General features: G+C 38.7%; 1 protein-coding gene across 5 annotated transcripts in view; it reads left to right on the top strand.

The window, feature by feature from the left end:
• LOC124359021 overlaps positions 1 to 20,247 on the top strand; it is a 197,808-nt gene that overhangs the window by 22,987 nt on the left and 154,574 nt on the right. For all 5 annotated transcript variants that reach the window (XM_046811368.1, XM_046811367.1, XM_046811366.1 and 2 more), the window contains exons 3-6: positions 4,274 to 4,404; positions 16,783 to 16,933; positions 17,657 to 17,697; positions 18,827 to 19,111. In XM_046811368.1, coding sequence (XP_046667324.1) covers positions 4,274 to 4,404; positions 16,783 to 16,933; positions 17,657 to 17,697; positions 18,827 to 19,111 — 608 coding nt within the window. The remainder of the gene's footprint in view (positions 1 to 4,273; positions 4,405 to 16,782; positions 16,934 to 17,656; positions 17,698 to 18,826; positions 19,112 to 20,247) is intronic.

Below are 20,247 nucleotides of genomic sequence, written 5' to 3'. Positions count from 1 at the left end.
AATAAGCCGGGAATTTAACGGACTGGGAATAAGTCGGGAAATTTTTTTAGAACCGGGAAAATTTCAAAAATAATTTTTCCGTCTCCAAGAACTTATAAAATCAAGACATAATTTCACAGCTTCTTCAATCAAGAACTGATTAATCACGAAACATCGTATTGTACGCGACGTGGCTCGTGAAATTGTGAAGATCCACATATGTTCGTAAGCTACATCTGACGCTGGTTGATCAAAGGTTACCTCCACTAGTGTAATGAGTTTATCTTGGTTAGTTCTACTCCTGTGTCGTAGCAAGCCTCCGCGCAAAAAAGTAACAATGCATTGGCCAATTAAAATCGGCCGACCGATCGTTTCTGACTTCGGCACTAAACGAGTTGTACGCTTTAAGCGGCAACGTGACAGAGCGGTAGTAACCGCGATACAAACAGGTTTTTTTTGTACTTAAGTATTATTTAGTCGCCGAAGTGGAGTCTCCGGACGAAGTTGTCCAACTCTTATTCTTTAGAGAAAATAGTATTTTAGAAAGACGTGTGTTAGATAGATAGCACGGGCCTAAAATGTACAGTGTTATAAACAGGCGTCAGAGTTCGTTCGTTGAATAATATAATGTTTGACGGTTCGATAAGAGGTGCAGCCCGGGTTTTTGAGTACACCAGAATGTCAGTTGGATTTATACAAAACTTAATAAGGTACCTTTTGGAGAAGAAAGTAGTGGATTAGTTTTAACAAGTACCGTCGAGAAGGGGGTGTTTGCGTCCTTTTGACCACAGCAATGACAGACTGAGCTGGGGGTTGAGCGGCAGGAGAAACATTTAATGTTTAGAATTGATGGTGGATAATCGCCATCGTGTGTATTGCTCTGCTGGTCACGTATGCCATGGCTAGTGTCGGGTGTTCCCCATATGTACAACACAAACATTAAACTTAAGTCCCCGCCCAATCTAGCGCTCACCACCCACCGCTAACCGCTCGTATCGCGGCCGAGGCCTCGGTTGGTCTATGAACGATTGCTTCTCACACACGTTCCGATTGTCATCAAATTACATAGGTTAAAATAAGGAAGTGATATTATGTTTTAAAATCACGGTCACATCCAAATCTCGACTGAACTGCGTTTACACCGGCACAAAATGGCGCAAGTTTTGTGTCCAACTAAACATCGCTAGTCTAAACGGACGCAAGAGCTCTCGCGAGCACTGCCACAACCAGTGCCGGACAGCTGGTTACAAGAACTGGAGAACAGTGCCAGCTATTGAAATTTCAATTATAAACATTGCCGAGACATCACTGTCATGTGTGAACAGACAAGTCTTGACTCCCGGAACAACCAGCGATACAGTTGTAGCAAGTACTTGCGACAGTTCTCGTGAGTAAAACTGCTTACATTGTTCACATTATTCTACATTAGTTGTGAAAATTCTCTCGCAACTTTACTTGCCAGTGTAAACTCAACTAATGTTGTTGCCAGTCTACAAACGGCAAACGGCCAGCCGATCGAACCAGCCACGCTCATCAGTTTTCGTCATCAGAGCGGCATTGGTTGGACGATGGCTGGAAATCCCGCCAGTTCTCCTGTCAACTATTTACTGAAACGACTTCTACGCACTCGTGACGATCGTTCAGACGATTCGAACTGTTCATACCAAATAGTCCAACGTGTTATGTCTTGTTTCGTAGTTCTTGACTGTAATCTAACTAACTAACTGACTGAGTGCACTGTCTGTTTATTTGTTGGGCGGACTTTAGCTCCTCGATAGTAAACGGACGATCGCCAATTCGTATTTTATCCGTACGTCGCGTCGTCCTTTCCATAGTTGTAAATAAATATATTCTCTATAAATATACATCCATACATTTTTGCATAAATGTAATATATTTTGGAAGCTCATTTTACAACCTACCATTTCTATTACTTAAAAAGAAAAATGACTTGGAATTTTAAATATATTCATTTCTCTGCATCTCTGCTTTGAAGTAACATAGTATTCTTAGGCTTCCTGCTCCCCCACAAAAGATAAATTCATTAAGTAGAGTTCAGATGAAAGTATTTTGTTTATTTGTTGATTGTACTGAACCGACCTTATGTACCGGCGAAATCATTGTCTTGTACCGAAAGTTCGTCCACTGCTAGACCTCATACCCGCAATACTGGGCTGCAATCTGCCCCACGGTAGTACTGTGTTGGTATTTATTTGTTATCTTTGTATTTACGAATTGGATACATGTATTTTCTAAACATCACAGAAAGGAAAGTAATTAGGTATACACAATGTCATGTCGACACATCGAAAGACACAGAGATAAAAACTGGCATAAGGGTTAAATACAGTATTACAGTTGTCTATTTGGTTCGAAAATAGACGAGATAATCGGGAATTTGAAGTGGTTTTGAGTGGTCACCCTGTTTAAAGTTATCTGTTAATAAATTAGTTTTAAAACTTTATTTATAAAACATTTAAAAAGAAATGTTATACAAGAAAGTAATAATTGCCTCCGATCTTAACTTTGGTTTACTTAAGTAATAGTTCAAATCAATAAAGTATGAAAAGTAGCAAATCAAATAGTTAGTATGAAGTTGCTTTACATTTGTTGAAATTATCCCATACTATAAGCCTACAAGCACTGTAGTGTGGAACTTACACTATACTGCTTAATTGTCAGAAGTCACTTCTGAGACCCCACAAATGATATCTCTAAATCTAAATTCTCTTTTAAGTAAGTTTAAAATATAATTGAGCAGGTTCTACATAATCTACTGAGACAAGTAATCTTATCTGTAATTCTGTCTAAGTTGATTGTGTTAATCACAGATATTTGCTTAGTAAGATTTATAACATTGAAATATTGAATCACTTAATATCATGCAGTCTTATTGAAGTGAAAGGAGAATGGTTTGAAGCAAATGGTCTTTTACTAAACAATTCTAAAAACAAACGTTACACAATTTTCAAGCTAGACAAAATTCAAATAAACAATTAGACAGTAATAAAAATAACTTCTCTTATACTAATAAATTTCTAGGAATATTAATTGATCATATGTTACATTTTAAAGAACACAACCAATATTGATCAAAAACGTTAAATTAATTTATATTTTCAATTAGGACATTGGCTGATACAATCTCACTTAAAAGTCGCAACACATTATTTTTCCAACATCCAATTTGTTTTAAAATAATGAATATTAATGTGGGGAACCTTAAACAGTTCAAAACCATTTTTAAAGCTCATAAGAATGTAATAAGAGCAATGATAAAGACAAATAATAGAGTTGTTGCCAACCTTTAATCAAACAAACTAAAATTTGAACTTTGCCTCGTCTTTATAGCTATGAAATTTTGGTAGCAGTATACAGTGATCTCTTTTCATTTGACAATTTTAAGCAGAACCATATGTACAATAGTATAAATAAAACCATTTTTAATTGTCCAATACATAATTTAACTATTTTTGAAAGAAGTCCACTCTTTGTGGGATTACGTTTATATAACAAACTTCTAGTACATTTTAAATCTCAAAATTACATACAATTCTGTGCAAAACTTAAAGATTGCTTGAATTAAAAAATGCTATTACAGTGCAATCTCGCTAATCCGGCAGTATATCGGGATTAGTAGTGTCGGATTACCGAAATGGCTGGATTAATGGGTGTATGGGTAAAAAAGTATGAAAAACATACAAATGTACATTGAAATTTATTAGAAACCAGTTAAAGTATAGTTTAACATAAGTAGAACGCAAAAGTACAATTGGAAAATAACTAAATACACAATAAAACGTAATAAACAAACAGTACAGTATGCCTAATCAGACCTAATACAGGCATTGACCCAACCCGTCATCGCTCGCACAGTGCCGGATCACTGGACGTGCCATATTAGCGCACGGCCGGATTATAGAGACTGCACTGTATAGTAAAGGAGATATTTAAATGATGATTTTGTTATTATAACTAACTAGTTATTCTAGTTTTGGCTTATATTGGTTTTATTATAGTATTAGTATTTTATATTTTTAGAATGAACCAGTTTGTTTTAGACTGTTTGTAAACCTATCAAATGTTTGTGCAATAAAGATTCTTTATCAGACTGAGAGTCTGTCACTCCACCACTACGAAATTGGTCCTAATTTAGTTTTCTCTGCTCGAAGTAGGGACTACTGTATCTCTTTCTGCACGGCCCGTAATTAGCTTTAAAATTAATAGTAATTGGTTCATATTTTTTGTCAATTTAATTCTAAGCTGTTTTAATATGTTATATTCTTATTTTCAGGTTTATTACATGAGCCAAATAATTCAGAGCTGCACACCAACCTGTCAGCGGCATATATTCATTTGGAAAGATATATTGAAGCTGAAGAACATGCTGTATTTGCTATTCAGCTAAGGCCAAACTTTTATAAGGTAAGTTATCTAGAATAGTGTTACTATTCAGCTGATGGAAAATCATTTTGTTCATGCACAAAATCAGCTGGAACTGAAACAGTACATTACTTGATAGGAGATAAAACAGTTGTCATCGTAAACATTTATCTCCTAAAATTTGCATAAAAAACTTACAGTATAAACCATCATCAGAGTCTAAAACGTAAAATTCACGTATTATGCATGGTGTAAACGTCGTGTGTAATGACACATTGACAATATATCGCTGAAACTGGGCTTATTTACATAGTTAACAATTCATGATTTGTCATCAGTCAGTCTCTTTTGATGATGTAATCATGTCGACGATTTATTGTAACCTAGTCTCCACATGGTTAAGAGTGTTCTTGTAAATACAGTAAAATCAAGTAATTTCAAACTTGCTTTACAATCGTTTTTAAGTTGACAATGATTTAGAAATAATGTAGTACTATCCTGTGAGAACGCTATGTAATATAAATGTACTTTAATAAAGTTCAAATTTGCCTCATTGTAAATAGCACAATGTAAGGTTTGAATGAGGTAGAACTGTCTTGTAGTTCCTATAGACCAACCGGTTTGCAGCGAGTTTCACAATAGATTTGAATTTGGCGCATAATCTATCAGTAGCCGCGAACACGATTGCCAGCTGCGCCGACCTTTAGGTCATAGCGTTAACAATGGGCACAGCTAGAGTCTGATTCCAATAATGGGAAACGGATTCACAGCACGGCGCAGCTTGACGAATCTGCCGACAGTCTTACTTCTGCGATTGTGGGCTCCTTCGAACTCAGCTGCCCGGTTATCAATAGGAATAGATCAAAGGTAGCCTGGTGGAGCTCTGAACTAGCCTCTTTGAGGAAGAGGGTCAGAGCTCTATTCAGTAGAGCCAAAACTTGGGGCACTTGGGAGACCTACCACGAGGCTCTTGCACTATACAACCGCAAGGTTCGTACGGCTAAGAGGCTAGTCTGGAAGAAGCTCTGCACCGATATCGATAGTGTGCAGGGTTTTTTTTTTTTTTTTTTTTTTCCTTCTGAGGGAAGAGGACACTTTGTCCCCGCACTTAGTCCTAAAAGGACCTTTGCGCCTCCCTTACTTTAATTTGTGCCCTCAAAAACCGAGGCTTTTGCAAAAACCAATCAGATTTAAGGGCTCCTGTTCTCTAACGTCCTTGGGGCTGAGGAGATATGCTCCCAAGTATCTTTTCCTAGTCTCTACGATGGCAGGACAATCCAACCAAATGTGCTCTGATGACTCCTCCTCTTCTCCACAGAGTCTACATTCGCTGCTCTGACTAAGCCTACCTTCAAAAGTTGCTTCCTCAGAGGGCCATGTCCCGTCAACAACCCTAATATCAGTCTTATATCCTCCTTATTCTGGTCTAGGAGAGCTATCCACCCTTTTGCATAAGGAGAGATAAACATTTTGGATATTCTTAAACCCGAGGCTCTACTCCAATTCTTGTATCTTTTCCTCTTTTCCCAATCTTTGACCAGAGCTTTAATGTTGGAGAAGGCTATCCCACAACCTGGCTCAGGCCCCACCAATGTGGATTCTGCTCCCTTTTTGGCGAGGATGTCTGCTTTTTCATTCCCATGAATTCCTTCATGACCCGGCACCCAACCGAGTGTTACTCTGTTATTTGTTGCTAGCTCTGCTAGAGCATTCCTGCATTCCCAGACCGCTTTCAAATCAATCGAACAGGTATCCAGTGCCTTCAGTGCAGCCTGACTATCAGAGAGTATTAGGTATGATAATCCTTTTGTCCTCAACTGTGTGAGTCTTCTGGAACATGAATCTATTGCCATGACCTCCGCCTGAAAAACTGAGGCATGTCTTCCTAGGGGCACAGCCATTTCGACTCCAGGTCCATGTATTCCATATCCTGCCCTAGAGTCTAGGAGTGAACCATCAGTGAAAAACTTTAGGGCTCCTTTTTTAGGGTAGGCCTCCCTTTTAATCCATTCCTCCCTACTTCCGATAGAGACCGTGTATGGTTTTTCAAAGGAGTATTTCTTAACCATAGTATCAGATACTTTGGTTAGCATTTCAGCCTCAGGAAAATTTTCCAATATCTTCATGTGGCCTTCTAGGGAGGTAGCATTTATTACCTTTGTTCCTAGAAGCTTCATTGCACTCATCGCAGCTGTTCTCATCACCTCCTGGCCAAGAGGAGTGTAACCCAGGACCGCTTCCATTGCTAGTGTTGGGCAGGAGCTCATTGCTCCCGTGATGCTTAAGCAAGCTAACCTTTGAAGACTCTGTAGCCTTTTTGCAGCTGTTGTTTGTTCGACCTTCGGCCACCACACTAAAGCAGCATATGTGACCATTGGTTTTACTATGGTTTCATAAATCCAATATATCATTTTGGGCTTAAGTCCCTATTTAAATCCAAAGAGTCTCTTACAGGCCCCAAGGGCCATTATTGCTTTGGATGTCCTGTTTCTAATATGGGAGTTCCAAGTGAGCTTTTCATCCAGGATTAAACCCAGATACTTCACTTCCTTTGTTTGGTTAATGCTGATTCCCTCCAGGACCGGTTTTGCTAGCTGGAATTTCCTTTTCCTGGTAAAGGTAATCATATTAGTTTTTGATGGGTTGATCCGCAGACCTTCCCCATGACACCAGTTGCTTATGAAGTTCAGTTCTGTTTGTATTAGGCGTTCCAGCCTGCCTATGTTTTTCCCTTTAATCATAAGCACTAGGTCGTCCGCATAAAATAGTAGCCTTATTCCCCTCTTCTCTGCTTTTCTTAGGAGATCATCCACTACCATCGCCCACAGGAGAGGAGACAAGACTCCCCCCTGGGGGCAGCCTCTTTGGGCCGTGATCGCAGCCGATTCGTCCCCGTACTTAGCTTTCACATGTCTGCTTTTTAGGAGGGCTACTATCCATTTGAATACGTCTGGGGAAACTCCAAAACGTTCCATCGCAGTCTCCATGGATTGATATGCTACTCGGTCGAAAGCTCCTTCAATGCCCATAAAGACGCTGACTAGGGCTTCCTTTTTTTCGAAGGTATTCTCCACCTCTCTCACTAAACTGTGGAGAGCAGTGGTGGTTGATTTTCCTTCTATGTAGGCATGTTGTGTGGGACTAAGCGGGTGTTCCAGTAATATTACGTCCCTTATGTGTCTATTTATTATTTTTTCCATAGTTTTCACCATGAAGGAGGTTAGGCTTATGGGTCTGTACGAACTGGGTTTTGTTGGATCCCTGTCATTTTTTTGCAAGAACACCACTAGTGCTATCCTCCAGTTCTTTGGTATATATCCTAAGGCGAAACTGCTTCTAAATAGAATGCTAAGGGTATTTAATAAAATATCCAGCCCCTCTTGAAGAAGGGCTGGAAAAACTCCATCTGCCCCAGGAGATTTAAATGGTTTGAACGATCTTATCGCCCATTTAATTCTTTTGTGTGTGAATAGTCTGTTAGACAACTGTCTGGCTTTTGCCACCTCCCGACTGGATCCCCCCCATATAGAGAATAAGTATCCTCATTACGAGTTAGCTGACCCCCCGGGAAGTGTGTCTCCAGAAGTAGTTCTAAGGTCTCCTTCCTGTTCATTGTTAGGTCTCCATTGTCCTTTACTAGAGTCCCCATAGGATTAGTATGCTCCGTTTGGAGAGTTTTTTGAAGCCTGGATGCCTCGGAAAGATTGTTAATATTTTTACAAAAATTCCTCCAGGTTCTTCTATTATTCGTTCTAAGTTTTTTTTTTATATTCATTTTGGACCTGTAGATAAGGGAGCCAATCGTCTGTCCTTTTTGCCCATTTTAATAATTTCCTCGTTTTGTTTCTTACTGTTTCCAACCTCCCAGTCCACCACGGCACATCCCTCTTCAACCGGTTTTGCCTGGGAGGACAGTTTTTCTCGTAGGCCTTTATTATAGCTTGCTCTACTATTTGTGCAGACCTTTCTAATTCAAATTCATTTTTCTGAAAGGGTCCTATTTCTTCCAACTCTTCTGCTAGGGACTCTCTGTAACCTCTCCAGTTGGTAGATTTAGGAACCCTATGGGTCACGTATCTTTCCCCTATCTCCGTACATTAACCTAATTAACCCTGTCGAACCTAATTGGACAGTGGTCCGATAGTGAGGCCTCCTTGGAGACGTGCCACCTTTCAATATTTATGTTTTTGAGTCCTGTAGATAGGGTTATGTCTAGGACTTCTTTCCTATTTCTAGTTATAAAGGTTGGGCTTGACCCTCTATTCTCTAACACTGGGTCATTGCTGAACATAAACTGTAGAAGTTCCTCACCTCTCTTGTTTATGTTTGTGCTTCCCCAATACGTATGGTGAGCATTGCAGTCGCAGCTGAGATTGAGGGCCGAACCCCTGTCTCTGCAGCTCTGCAATAGTCTTTCTATTTCTTTCGGTGGGCAGCTTGTTGACGGGTTGGGGAAGTAGGCTGAGGCTATAGTAACCTCTTTGTCCCCTTGCAGTGAAGCCACCTTCACTGTAGCCACCACCAGATCTCTTGTTATTAGATCTGTAATCGGAAAGGCTGTTATTAGTTTTGAAGTTAGAATATAAGTTCTTGGGTTTCCAATTGTTCGATCATAAATGAGATTAACCTACCTGAGTCGTCAGTCCTCTGATGCAATCTCTATTGATCCAAGGCTCCTGGATTAGGGCGATATCCAGGCCTGTTGAGATAAACCTTCTTCCCAAGATGTCAGTTGCGCCCTTTGCATGGTGTAGGTTTATCTGTATTAGGCGCATACTTACGCCTTTTTCCCACCTCCCCCAGGTGGTCCATCCCCGTCTCTTCTTTTGGATTGCTTGGAGACTTTGTCCCCTTTTCTTCCTCGAGCCGAGACGGATGGTCCTTTGAGAGAAGGTCCCCTCTTCAAGAAGAGAGAACAGGTTGGTTTATCATCTTCGACCGCTGCACTGGCGTGTGGAGTAGACCTTTCAGGTAAGGTATGTACAGATTGCTCTGACACCTTCGTGGCCTCCTCCACTTCCATCTCTTCAGTGGTGCTTTTTTCTGTGGTGACCGTCTCAGATTTCTCTGAAGTCCCCTCTTCCCTTGTGGGTTGTTCTGTGTTTCCTTGGTGTTTCTTTTTCAGTCTAAGCTGAACTTTTCCAAACTTGTAGCCGATCCATGGACCTTCCTTCTCAAGCTTGTTTGCTGTAGCGCAGTCGACTGCCAGGGTGAGTAGAACAGACTTCTCCTCGTCGCTTCTACGCAGAACGTTCCATTCTCCGACAGATAGCTCTTTGTTTTGTCCTTTTAGGAGCTTCATTATCTTGTCGGTAGTATCGTGTGTACTATCAGGAAGATAGACAGTCGCAATTCTCGCACGAGGGATTTCTTCCTCTGGTACAATCCTCAGACTGGCCTCTTCCCAAGGCTTGAGGGAGTCTTGCTTTCCTTTAAGCCATTCAGCTGTTTCGGTGTTTTCGCAGGTGAAGATTAGAACCACTTGTCTCCTGTTGATACCGTAGAATCTTGGAGAGTAGGGACCCTCCTGTTCTTCCACAATAGCTTCCAGGATGAAGCTCTGGATCTTCTCCATCTGTTCCGTTGTGAGTAGGGTCTCGGGAAAATTGGAGTGTAAAACCCCCACCCTTATACCAGCTACCGCTTGTTTGTAGGAAGGTTTCTGGGGTTGTCCAGATTGCTCCTTGTGTTCCCCTTGATTTCCTTCGTTCTTTGTTTTTTTCCTCTGATGAGCCTCCGGAGTGGATCCATCAGAGTGAGGTCTTTTTGGTTTCTTTCCCTCCTTTTGTTTGTTTAATTTTTTATTTCTTTCTTCTGGAATTGGTTTTAGGGCCAATTCCCTGGCTTCTTCTTGGGAGTACCCTCTTTTTCGAAACCAGACCATGCGTTTCCTGGCGGCTCTACTTAACTTAGGCAGTACTGGGAGCTGTCTCTCGACTTTTGCTCCCTCTTCCTTCTGGTGATCGCCCTCCAGTATTGCATCTTCTTCATCGGTTTCGACTCTGACCGAGTCGGAGGCTTTTGGACTTCTACTAGGAAGTCCGCCTGTTTTTTGGGTTTGTTCAGGATTGCTAGGGTCAGAGCCCATCATCAATCCCTCTGTGTTTCGTGAATTTTCATTCACTTTTTGAGTGCTACAAGAGCTCTCTGGTTTTGTTTGGTTGTCTTTAAATTCTGTACTCATTGTAGCGGAGATCTAAAGGTCACCCCAAGCATTGTCCCGCTCTACTTGGGGAAGGCTAGGTTTAAACTGGAGGTCGCCAGGTATCCAGAGTTCGCATATTTACAACCAAGCTCTCCCTTGATCACGCAGCCCTCGGCATATGCTGTTCCACCTTGGCTTGGATACAGAAGGAAACTAGATTTAGAATAGTTTAAGATAGATTGTTGGAAAGATTACCCGACAGGTGAGAGTAGTAGGAAAAGAAAATTAAATATTGTGGGATAGTTTACTGAAAGCCCGCCAGATCAGCTCAGCCTGATCGGAATTATCAAAGAAGACAAGATTTGGATCAGGCAGTTCCCAGGTGCACGTGCATGGAAAATACAGCACTTGAGAAGAGAGAAGGTGGCTGTGCGTGTGCTTCGTGGACGCTCTGGCTTGGCACATGTGTTGGGGTATGAAGACCCCGCCACTTCCGCACCCAGTGTGCAGGGTTGTTCAAGGCTACAAAAGCTACTAACAAAGAATCCTATCTCGCCGCTTGGTAGTCTCAAGGATTATCAAGGTGTTTACATTACTGAACCGGAAGTAGTTCTAAAAGTTATGATGGGAACACACTTCTCAGACTGTATTGTTCATGAGGGTAATCAACCACCCGACAGTGAGGGGAGACATGCGGGCTGCGCCACCCATTTGCAGTGGAGTCTGGCGCACCGTATTGTGACCATCAGAAGGATTGAATGGGCTATCAACTCTTTCAGTCCTTACAAAGCTCCTGGGGGTGACGGGGTGAGACCGGTTTGCTTGCAGTGGGGGTTGGATATTCTCCTTCCCCAGCTGTGCAGACTGTTCAGAGCCTCCGTGGCTCTCAGGTACATCCCACTATCCTGGAGAATGTCCAGAGTAGTGTTCATACCGAAGCAGAGGACAGGCATGGATCGGTCAAAGTCTTTCAGGCCGATATGCCTGTCCTCCTTCCTTCTTAAAACCATGGAGAAAATGGTTGCCAGGTTTGTTTGGGAGGGAGCTCTTTTGGAGCGACCTCTACATCCTAACCAGTATGCCTACACTCCAGGAAGGTGACGTGACTCGGCCCTGCATCAATTGGGGTGCAGGATTGAGAAGACCCTGGCGGCAAAAGAGGTAGCCATAGGTGTCTTTCTAGATATTGAAGGAGCCTTTGACAATACAGCCATTCAGGCGATCATCAATGCGGTCTCAAGACGTGGTGTTGATGGTCAGGTGTGTGACTGGATAAGGGCCTTGCTCACGGACAGGGTTGTCATCACAACCCTCATGGGAGTAAGTGTTAGTGCAAAGACTATGAGAGGCTGTCCGCAGGGCGGCGTCCTCTCTCCTCTTCTGTGGAACCTGGTTGTGGATGACCTGCTAAATTCTTTGAATAGCAGCGGTGTCTTTGCACAGGGGTACGCAGATGATATTGATTCTTGTGAGTAGCAAATTCAACACAACAATCACAGAACTGACCAATGCTGCTATGAACATGGTGGGAAATTGGTGCGATGAGGTTGGCCTCACTGTCAACCCCACCAAGGCTGCTGGGGTTGCTTTTACCAGGAGGCTACAGATGGAGGGCATTAGTCCCTTTCTATTCAAAGGCTCTCCCGTTGAGCTGAAGTCTGAGGTCAAGTACCTGGGCGTGATCCTAGATAGGGTTCTAAACTGGGGACCTCATTTAGAAAGGGTCATTGCCAGGGGGAAGTGGTCTCTAATGCTATGCAGTCGTGTGATAGGTGGGCCCTGGGGACTGAAGCCGAGGTTCTTGTACTGGCTTTATGTTTCCGTGGTCAGACCTGCACTAATGTACGGAGCTGTCGTCTGGTGGCCAAAAACAGGCCATGACGGTGGTAGCTCGTCTGGCGGGTATACAAAGGATGGCCTGCCTTGCTATCACTGGGGCTTTTCCTAGTGCGCCAGGCGCGGCTCTGGACTGTTGTCTTAACCTTGCCCCCCTGGACATTGTCATTTGGGCTATGGCCAGGAGGAGTGCCTACTGTCTTCAGCGGATGGGACTCTGGTCGGGCTGCAGCGGTGGGCACTGCAGAATTAGCACCCTGATACAGGAGGATGTTCTGCACATGATCTCTGATCAGATGCCATAAAAGTTTTCCTTTGACAAACCCTTTAGGATTATTTTACCCTCTAGGGATGATTGGTCAGAGGGAAGGAAACCTCTTCCACCAGCGGAGCTCGAATGGTTCACAGACGGCTCTAAAACAAAAAGCGGCACAGGCGCTGGAATTCTGGGAGTGGGACCATGTAGGGAGCTGGTGGTGGTCCCTATGGGTCCGTATCCGACAGTCTTTCAAGCGGAGGTCGCAGCTATTATGGAATGTGCTCGTGAGAATCTTCGTCTTCGATATAGGAGCAAGACGATTAATATTTTCACGGACAGTCAGGCAGCGCTGAACATAAATAAGGAACAGTGTCAAGTAGTTTTGGTCATTCCCACTAGATTGGAGTTGCTCTTTTATTTATTTCTTTCAGAGCCAATTGACAGTATTCAGGCCATTTGACTGTATTCAGTCAGTTGTTTCAAGTAATCAGCTGATTCTTTTTCTGTTTGTGAAGTGAATACAGGTTGTAACCTCACTTTTCCGTTACAGGCTGCCTTGGTTGTAAACGTTTTGTTGTGTTTACCATGAGTAAATAAACGTAGCTTTTTGTGTAATTAAGTAAAATGGCGCGAGAAAGACTTACAGACGAATTTTTTGCTAAGATGCTCCCCTGAGACTTTTAATGCTCAGCATTTTCCCGTCACTATCGCTCCTGCAGATAAGAAGGACAAACCTAAGAGAGCATGCCACGTGTGCAGATAGACCAGCGTTGGTGAGCAGTGGCGTGGCACCGGGATTGTGAAGTTCCGCTTTGTGTGTGCGACTGTTTTCGCGCCTTTCGTACCATCAAAGATTTCTTAGGAGACGTGTCCTGTTAGTAACTTGTAACATAACCTGTACCTTAGTATGTCTATTAGAAAGTGCTGAATATTTTATTTTATTCTATATTTTGTAAATATAATAATTTTTGTGCATAATTAGATCAATTTCTGTATAAATATTTTGAATAAAACTTCAACAACGTTTAATTGAGTGTTTTTCATAACATATCTACTGCAGTATACCCAAATCACATAAAAAACACAAAATCTAAAATTTAAAATCTCAATTTTTAGGGCATTCTTACTGAGAAAAATCCCATCAGTCAAAGGATTAAAGGAAATTTTCGAATCAGTCTCATCACTTTATTTACAGACCTTGTATATTTATCAATATCAATTTTAGCACTTTATCTTTATTTTGTTAGACAAAAGGAAAGGTTTAGAAATACATGTTAGAAACCAAATTTTTAAGTGATGGTTAATTAATCTAATGTATTTTCTTATATTTTAAATTATTGTTATAACTAAGATGGGTTGGAAAATAAATTCCAGTTTATATGCTCATAATATGTTATATTAATGTGATACAGAAACACTCAAAACAATATATTTTGCACATATCCACTCACATATTTCCCATGGTATTTCCTTGTACGGTGCTACATCACAAAAAATGTAAATAAAATTCTTTTTCTTCAAAAAATAGCAATTAGAATCATATTAGGACTAAAAAGTAAGGATTCTTCCAAAGTTCATTTTACAAATCTAGGCATTTTGACCGTACATGGGCTGCATATTTCTTCTATAGGCATGCATACAACATAGGGGAATGACTTTTGTAGAAAGTAATCACCACAATTTAGAGTTTGCTAAGAAAAGAACAAGTAAAAAATTACTTAAATTTTAACGAATGTTACTAAATAATTTAAAACAAATAGAATCAAATGAAAATTTTAAACAAGAGCTCAGAAATACCTTATTGATATTTCTCCATATTTAACAGATGAGGTCTTTCTAACTCAATTTCAATCTCAAAATAACTTATTTATTCACACAAATCTATTTGTTTCTTGGAGTCTTTGTTGCCTTGAACTGTGTGTAAATTACTGAACATAATCTCATGTATGACATTCTGTAACACTACAATTTTATATTCAAATGAAACTTTCTTCAAAACTTTTACATAACAAATATATATACAAACATGAAACGGTTTCAATAAACATAATAACCTAACTTAAATAGTTCAAGTGTTTTAATCTAGATTTGTACTATTTAGCCAACATTGAGTATTAAATTAAATATAGTTGAAAATAGTACATTTTAAGTATTAAGGTTGTCGGAAAAATTCATCAAAAGAATACAATGACCTGGCAATTAAGTACCATTTAAGCTTATTTTTTTAAATTCAGAAAAGTGTCTGTTGATAAAATATCTATAGGCAACTTATATAATGCCTGCAACTGTTGGTTTTTCCCTAGTAAACTCTAGTTTAATCTGTGGGGCTGCTTACTTATTCTGGTTTCTTGTTGAATAATTGTGGAAAGTGCCTAATTTAGGTGAACTGTCATTAGCTAGCCTTACTGCGATGACCGTTTCCATTATATAAATGGTTTGAATAACTAGGCTAATTCTGAAAATATTTGTTTCACTGACTCTTGCCTTTGTAAATTAAGCATAATGCGTATAGCTTTCTTTTGCAATATTAATATACTTTGCAAATTTATATCACTAGTTTTATACAATACATCACCAAAAGAAATATGGGAGTGAATATGAAAGTAATAAACCGTTTTTAAAGTCTCCAGGTTACAAAATTTTGAAATAGACTTTAGTGTATACAGACCAGAAGAATTGAATGGCCAGAATGTACACATCCCAAGTTAAGCTCTCATCTAATATTAACCCCAAAAATTTAAGTTTGATTAACTTTTTGAATTTGAGTATTTATGTACTTTAATAATTATTGGCTGTTGATTGTGTTTGTTTTTTTTAGTATAAAATGTCAGTTTTATCAGGGTTAAGTATAAGGTTATTTGCTAAAGTAATTATAAATTGAAAATAAATTTTGGTTTGATAGATTTTATATTTCATTTAAAGATTTATGAGTGTGATAAGGTTGGACTCATCGGCATATAGACACATGTTACTGTTTAAATTTGTTACACTATTTGGCAATCCCCAATATAGCAAAGAAATAATACCGGTCCAAGAATGGAGCCTTCAGGTTCTCTGTATTTTATTGTTTTCATTGTTGATTTAACATAACTTTGTGTGACATTATTCCTTGTATATTGTACACAAAAAGTAATAAAGAAATTAAATGAAATAGGAATGCTGTTTAGACGTGGCAAAGAAAAAGTTTGACACGATCTGTTCACTGTTAAAGGAGTACAAAAGAGCAAAGAAAACGTTTGACATGATCTGTTCGCTGTTACAGGGGTACATGAGAGCAAAGAAAACGTTTGACATGATCTGTTCGCTGTTACAGGGGTACATGTGAGCAAAGAAAACGTTTAACATGATCTGTTCGCTGTTACAGGGGTACATGAGAGCAAAGAAAACGTTTGACATGAGCTGTTCGCTGTTACAGGGGTACATGAGAGCAAAGAAAACATTTGACATGATCTGTTCGCTGTTGCAGGGGTACATGAGAGCAAAGAAAACGTTTGACATGAGCTGTTCGCTGTTACAGGGGTACATGAGAGCAAAGAAAACGTTTGACATGATCTGTTCGCTGTTACAGGGGTACATGAGAGCAAAGAAAACGTTTGACATGATCTGTTCGCTGTTACAGGGGTACATGAGAGCAGAGAAAACGTTTGACATGAGCTGTTCGCTGTTACAGGGGTACATGAGAGCAGAGAAAACGTTTGACATGATCTGTTCACTGTTACAGGGGTACATGAGAGCAAAGAAAACGTTTGACATGAGCTGTTCACTGTTACAGGGGTACATGAGAGCAGAGAAAACGTTTGACATGAGCTGTTCACTGTTACAGGGGTACATGAGAGCAGAGAAAACGTTTGACATGATCTGTTCGCTGTTACAGGGGTACATGAGAGCAGAGAAAACGTTTGACATGATCTGTTCGCTGTTACAGGGGTACACGAGAGCAAAGAAAACGTTTGACATGATCTGTTCGCTGTTACAGGGGTACACGAGAGCAAAGAAAACGTTTGACATGATCTGTTCGCTGTTACAGGGGTACACGAGAGCAAAGAAAACGTTTGACATGATCTGTTCGCTGTTACAGGGGTACACGAGAGCAAAGAAAACGTTTGACATGATCTGTTCGCTGTTACAGGGGTACACGAGAGCAAAGAAAACGTTTGACATGATCTGTTCACTGTTACAGGGGTACATGAGAGCAGCTAAGGCCGCCCATGGGCGATGTATGACGAAGTTGGCCCTGAAGCGCATCACTGCAGGGTTGGCAGCTGTCACCGACACTCATGGCATCAAGGAGCTCACCAGGCTTAAGACACAATACACAGCTTATCTGTCACGTGAGTGTTTACTTCATTATCAGTGGTCAATTTTCAAGATATAATGTGTGTAACTTTACAGAGCCTCCACAAGTCATAAATATGCTTGGTTTTTCAAACATAAAGAATCGTTAAAAAAGCTTGAATTTTAAAGAATGTGCTGGGATAAATTAATTTTAAATATAATTATCTAAAATTATATTCATATATTTTTTTCATTACTATTTCTTAAAGATCAACAAATCATACATTTATGACAAAAGTAACAAAATAATGTACTTTTTAAATAATATTTAACTTTAAGTTCATATTTACAATGTCTAGATTAGTGCATTGCCTTGCATCTGCTTTGTCTAAGCATGAACAAACAGTTTGCTCAGTTAACATTGTTTTGATGTTCTCAAGTACAGAAAACTGTAATAACCATAGTAATGAAACTGTGGTCTTATAAATAATGTTTGGCTAGTAGTTTGTACTTTCTATATCCAGATTAGATCAGTCTCATCGAGTTAGTCTCAAATAAAATTGTTTTTATTAGACAAAATTAGTTTATTTACTTTTGTCCAATATGATTATCACATGAACAACACAGTTATAGTTCTACTTATATTGCTATGTTGGATGGAAAACTCTCTAGGTGTAACAATGAGATTACTAATAAAAAATTGTATACTTCTTCTCTAAAAATTAGTATTTGTGTAAGTGAAAGTTAGGTTAAAACTAACTTTAATTGATATGTTGCAGTGGCAGCTAATGCGGAGCAAGAAATTAACTTTGATTCTGAAGTGAGTACGTTAATATCTTCCTCTTGCTTTAGTATTTTTTAATTCCTGATATATTTTAGTTTTAACTTTATTTTAGACTTAATAAATAATTTATAGAGAGAGATCTCTATACCATGGTATGTTGTAATAACATTCCAGATACAGAGCTGTTGCAATGAAACACCTTATTCATTTGCTACTTCTCATTGTGACGCGTATATTTGATTTGTTTTATAGCAATATGGTTGAAAGAAGCATCAGTTGATAATCAGTGGTTGACATTCTAACGATATTTACTAACAAGTGAAATTAAAACGTATTTGTTACAACATTTATTTAGTTTTGTTAGGGTTAATATTAAAAACTGCATCAAATATCTAATATTATTAATGAATTGTTCGATTAAGATGAGAATTAAATGTTGATAATGTCATTAAAAATATTAGAAAATAAAAATGTAGGGATTAAAATTGTAATATACAAAACCTTTAAAACATTGTTAAGGGTTAAAAAAGTGCTCAATAGAAGTAAATTCCCAATCGATGATAATGTATTGGAGGTAGATGAGAAAAGCCGGAAATACAAAATATAGTATTTATAGACTCGTAACGTATAGTGTCGGAGTTACCTCATTGTTCCAATACCAGTACCAACCTAGAGTCCGTTGCCACGGTCGCATTGTCTTGACAGATCCTGTGGAACCAACAACTTATTCATTGGTGCAGTTTCATAATGTCTGTTTGTAATATTTACAATAATAGTGTTTACAAAAGAGTAATATAGTTGTGCATAAAGTTAAAATGCAACATTTCTTTTTTTTAATCTTCCCAATACAGGTATTCTTCCAGTGTGTAGAAGGATCTTGAAGTCAGCAGTTCATTTAGTTCTATATAAATTTTGTGTTATTGATAAGTTTTTTAATGCATTAGATGTACCAGAGCAAAGATGAACACAAGTGTTACTGAGATGAAGAGGCAGATGATGAGGATGTTGTATGGATTTTGTGTTATTGATAAGTTTTGTTACTACTAACATATGTATTAGAGCGAAGATGAAGATGGTGAACAGTACTCAAATAAAGAGGCAGATACAGATGATAAGGATCTTGTATAGATTTTGTGTTATTGATAAGTTTTGTTACTACTAACAGATGTACCAGAGCGAAGATGAAGATGAAGAGGGAGATACAGATGATGAGGATGCACTGCCTCCCCCTGCATCCTCTATTGAGGTTCCAGTGGAACCTGCACTTGCAATAGAACCTATGCAGACCAAGGTGCCAGAGCCTTCACAAGCCGCCATCAAAGATGAAAATTCTGTGAAAGTTGAGGATCCAGATCCACTGAAGCCTGAAGAACCGTCAGACAGTACAGACCCAACCAGTGACGCTGCAACGGTTGAAGATTCTAAAGGGACAACTTCAGTACCAGAGCTAGTAAGAATAACACGTTTACTTAAGTAGGATGTTGTTTTTACTAACGCGGTGGAGTTGGTATTTGGTGGAATCACATATTTTTTTATTTTTATGTCCAGCCCTTTTAAAACATCGACTGTGGTAATAAATAATTTCTTAAATAAAATATTTATTAATTTTCCTAGGCTATTTTTAATTAAAAAAAACTCATTTTTGTATGTAATTCTTTGAAGAGAATTCAGTATTTTAGTAATGATCTAAAGTATTTTACAATCGCAATTACTGAATATAACATGTAAAGTATTATTTTAATATCACTGGTATAAATGAATAACACATTTTCCAATATAACTTTTATTTTTGCGCAAGGCCTTTTGGAATCAATGATTCCATCATCAGATACTTCACAAAATAACAATTGCTTACATTTTTCTAAATGATAGATATTATAATAACATATTGTTAAAGATTTGGATATATGATTAGCCAATATAAAATATTTAAACTGAATTACATTTTAATATTTTTATAAATTGAGATGAGGGTAGAATTGAATTTTGAATTGGTCTGTCTTCATTATTGATAATTTTTTCTTGATTTGTTTTTTTTATTGATTAGCCTATATATAAAAGAATTATAAATAGACAACATTAAGGTATTAGTCCAGTGGTTGTTTACAACGTTGTGGTTTTGTTAGATATTGATTGTACAGAGGATGTTGGATTTAACCTAGTCTCTTATCACTTTTCAGACCGGATGCAGTACAGATTCAGTCTCTGTGAAATGTATTGTTTCTGTTGCTCTAATATGTTGTGAATTCATTCTGTATCTCTGTATGATTGAACTTAGCACTTGAACTTAGAAGTTTTAAATTCACATTTTACCTTCTGTCTATTTTAAAGAAGACCATCATGGTAAGTTAACTTTAATGAATGTGAATTTTTTTTATTTTATTGTCAAAATTCAGAATAAGTGCGTATTTAATGAATGTCACAATTTATTTTATGTTCAAAATTTCTTTCATTGTTATATCAATCAATTGTTAATTATGAAAATATATTGGTATCTTCTTGTAACAGTAGATAGCATTAAAAATAGTGCTTACAAAATTTGCATAAACTTGTAGTAAATTAATTGAAAACTGTTATATATTAGTA

The sequence above is a fragment of the Homalodisca vitripennis genome, chromosome 4, assembly GCF_021130785.1.
Source record: "Homalodisca vitripennis isolate AUS2020 chromosome 4, UT_GWSS_2.1, whole genome shotgun sequence".
Lineage (NCBI taxonomy): Eukaryota > Metazoa > Arthropoda > Insecta > Hemiptera > Cicadellidae > Homalodisca > Homalodisca vitripennis.
The sequence above is the reverse complement of the archived record's forward strand: the minus strand, read 5'-3'. Positions and strand labels throughout refer to the sequence as shown.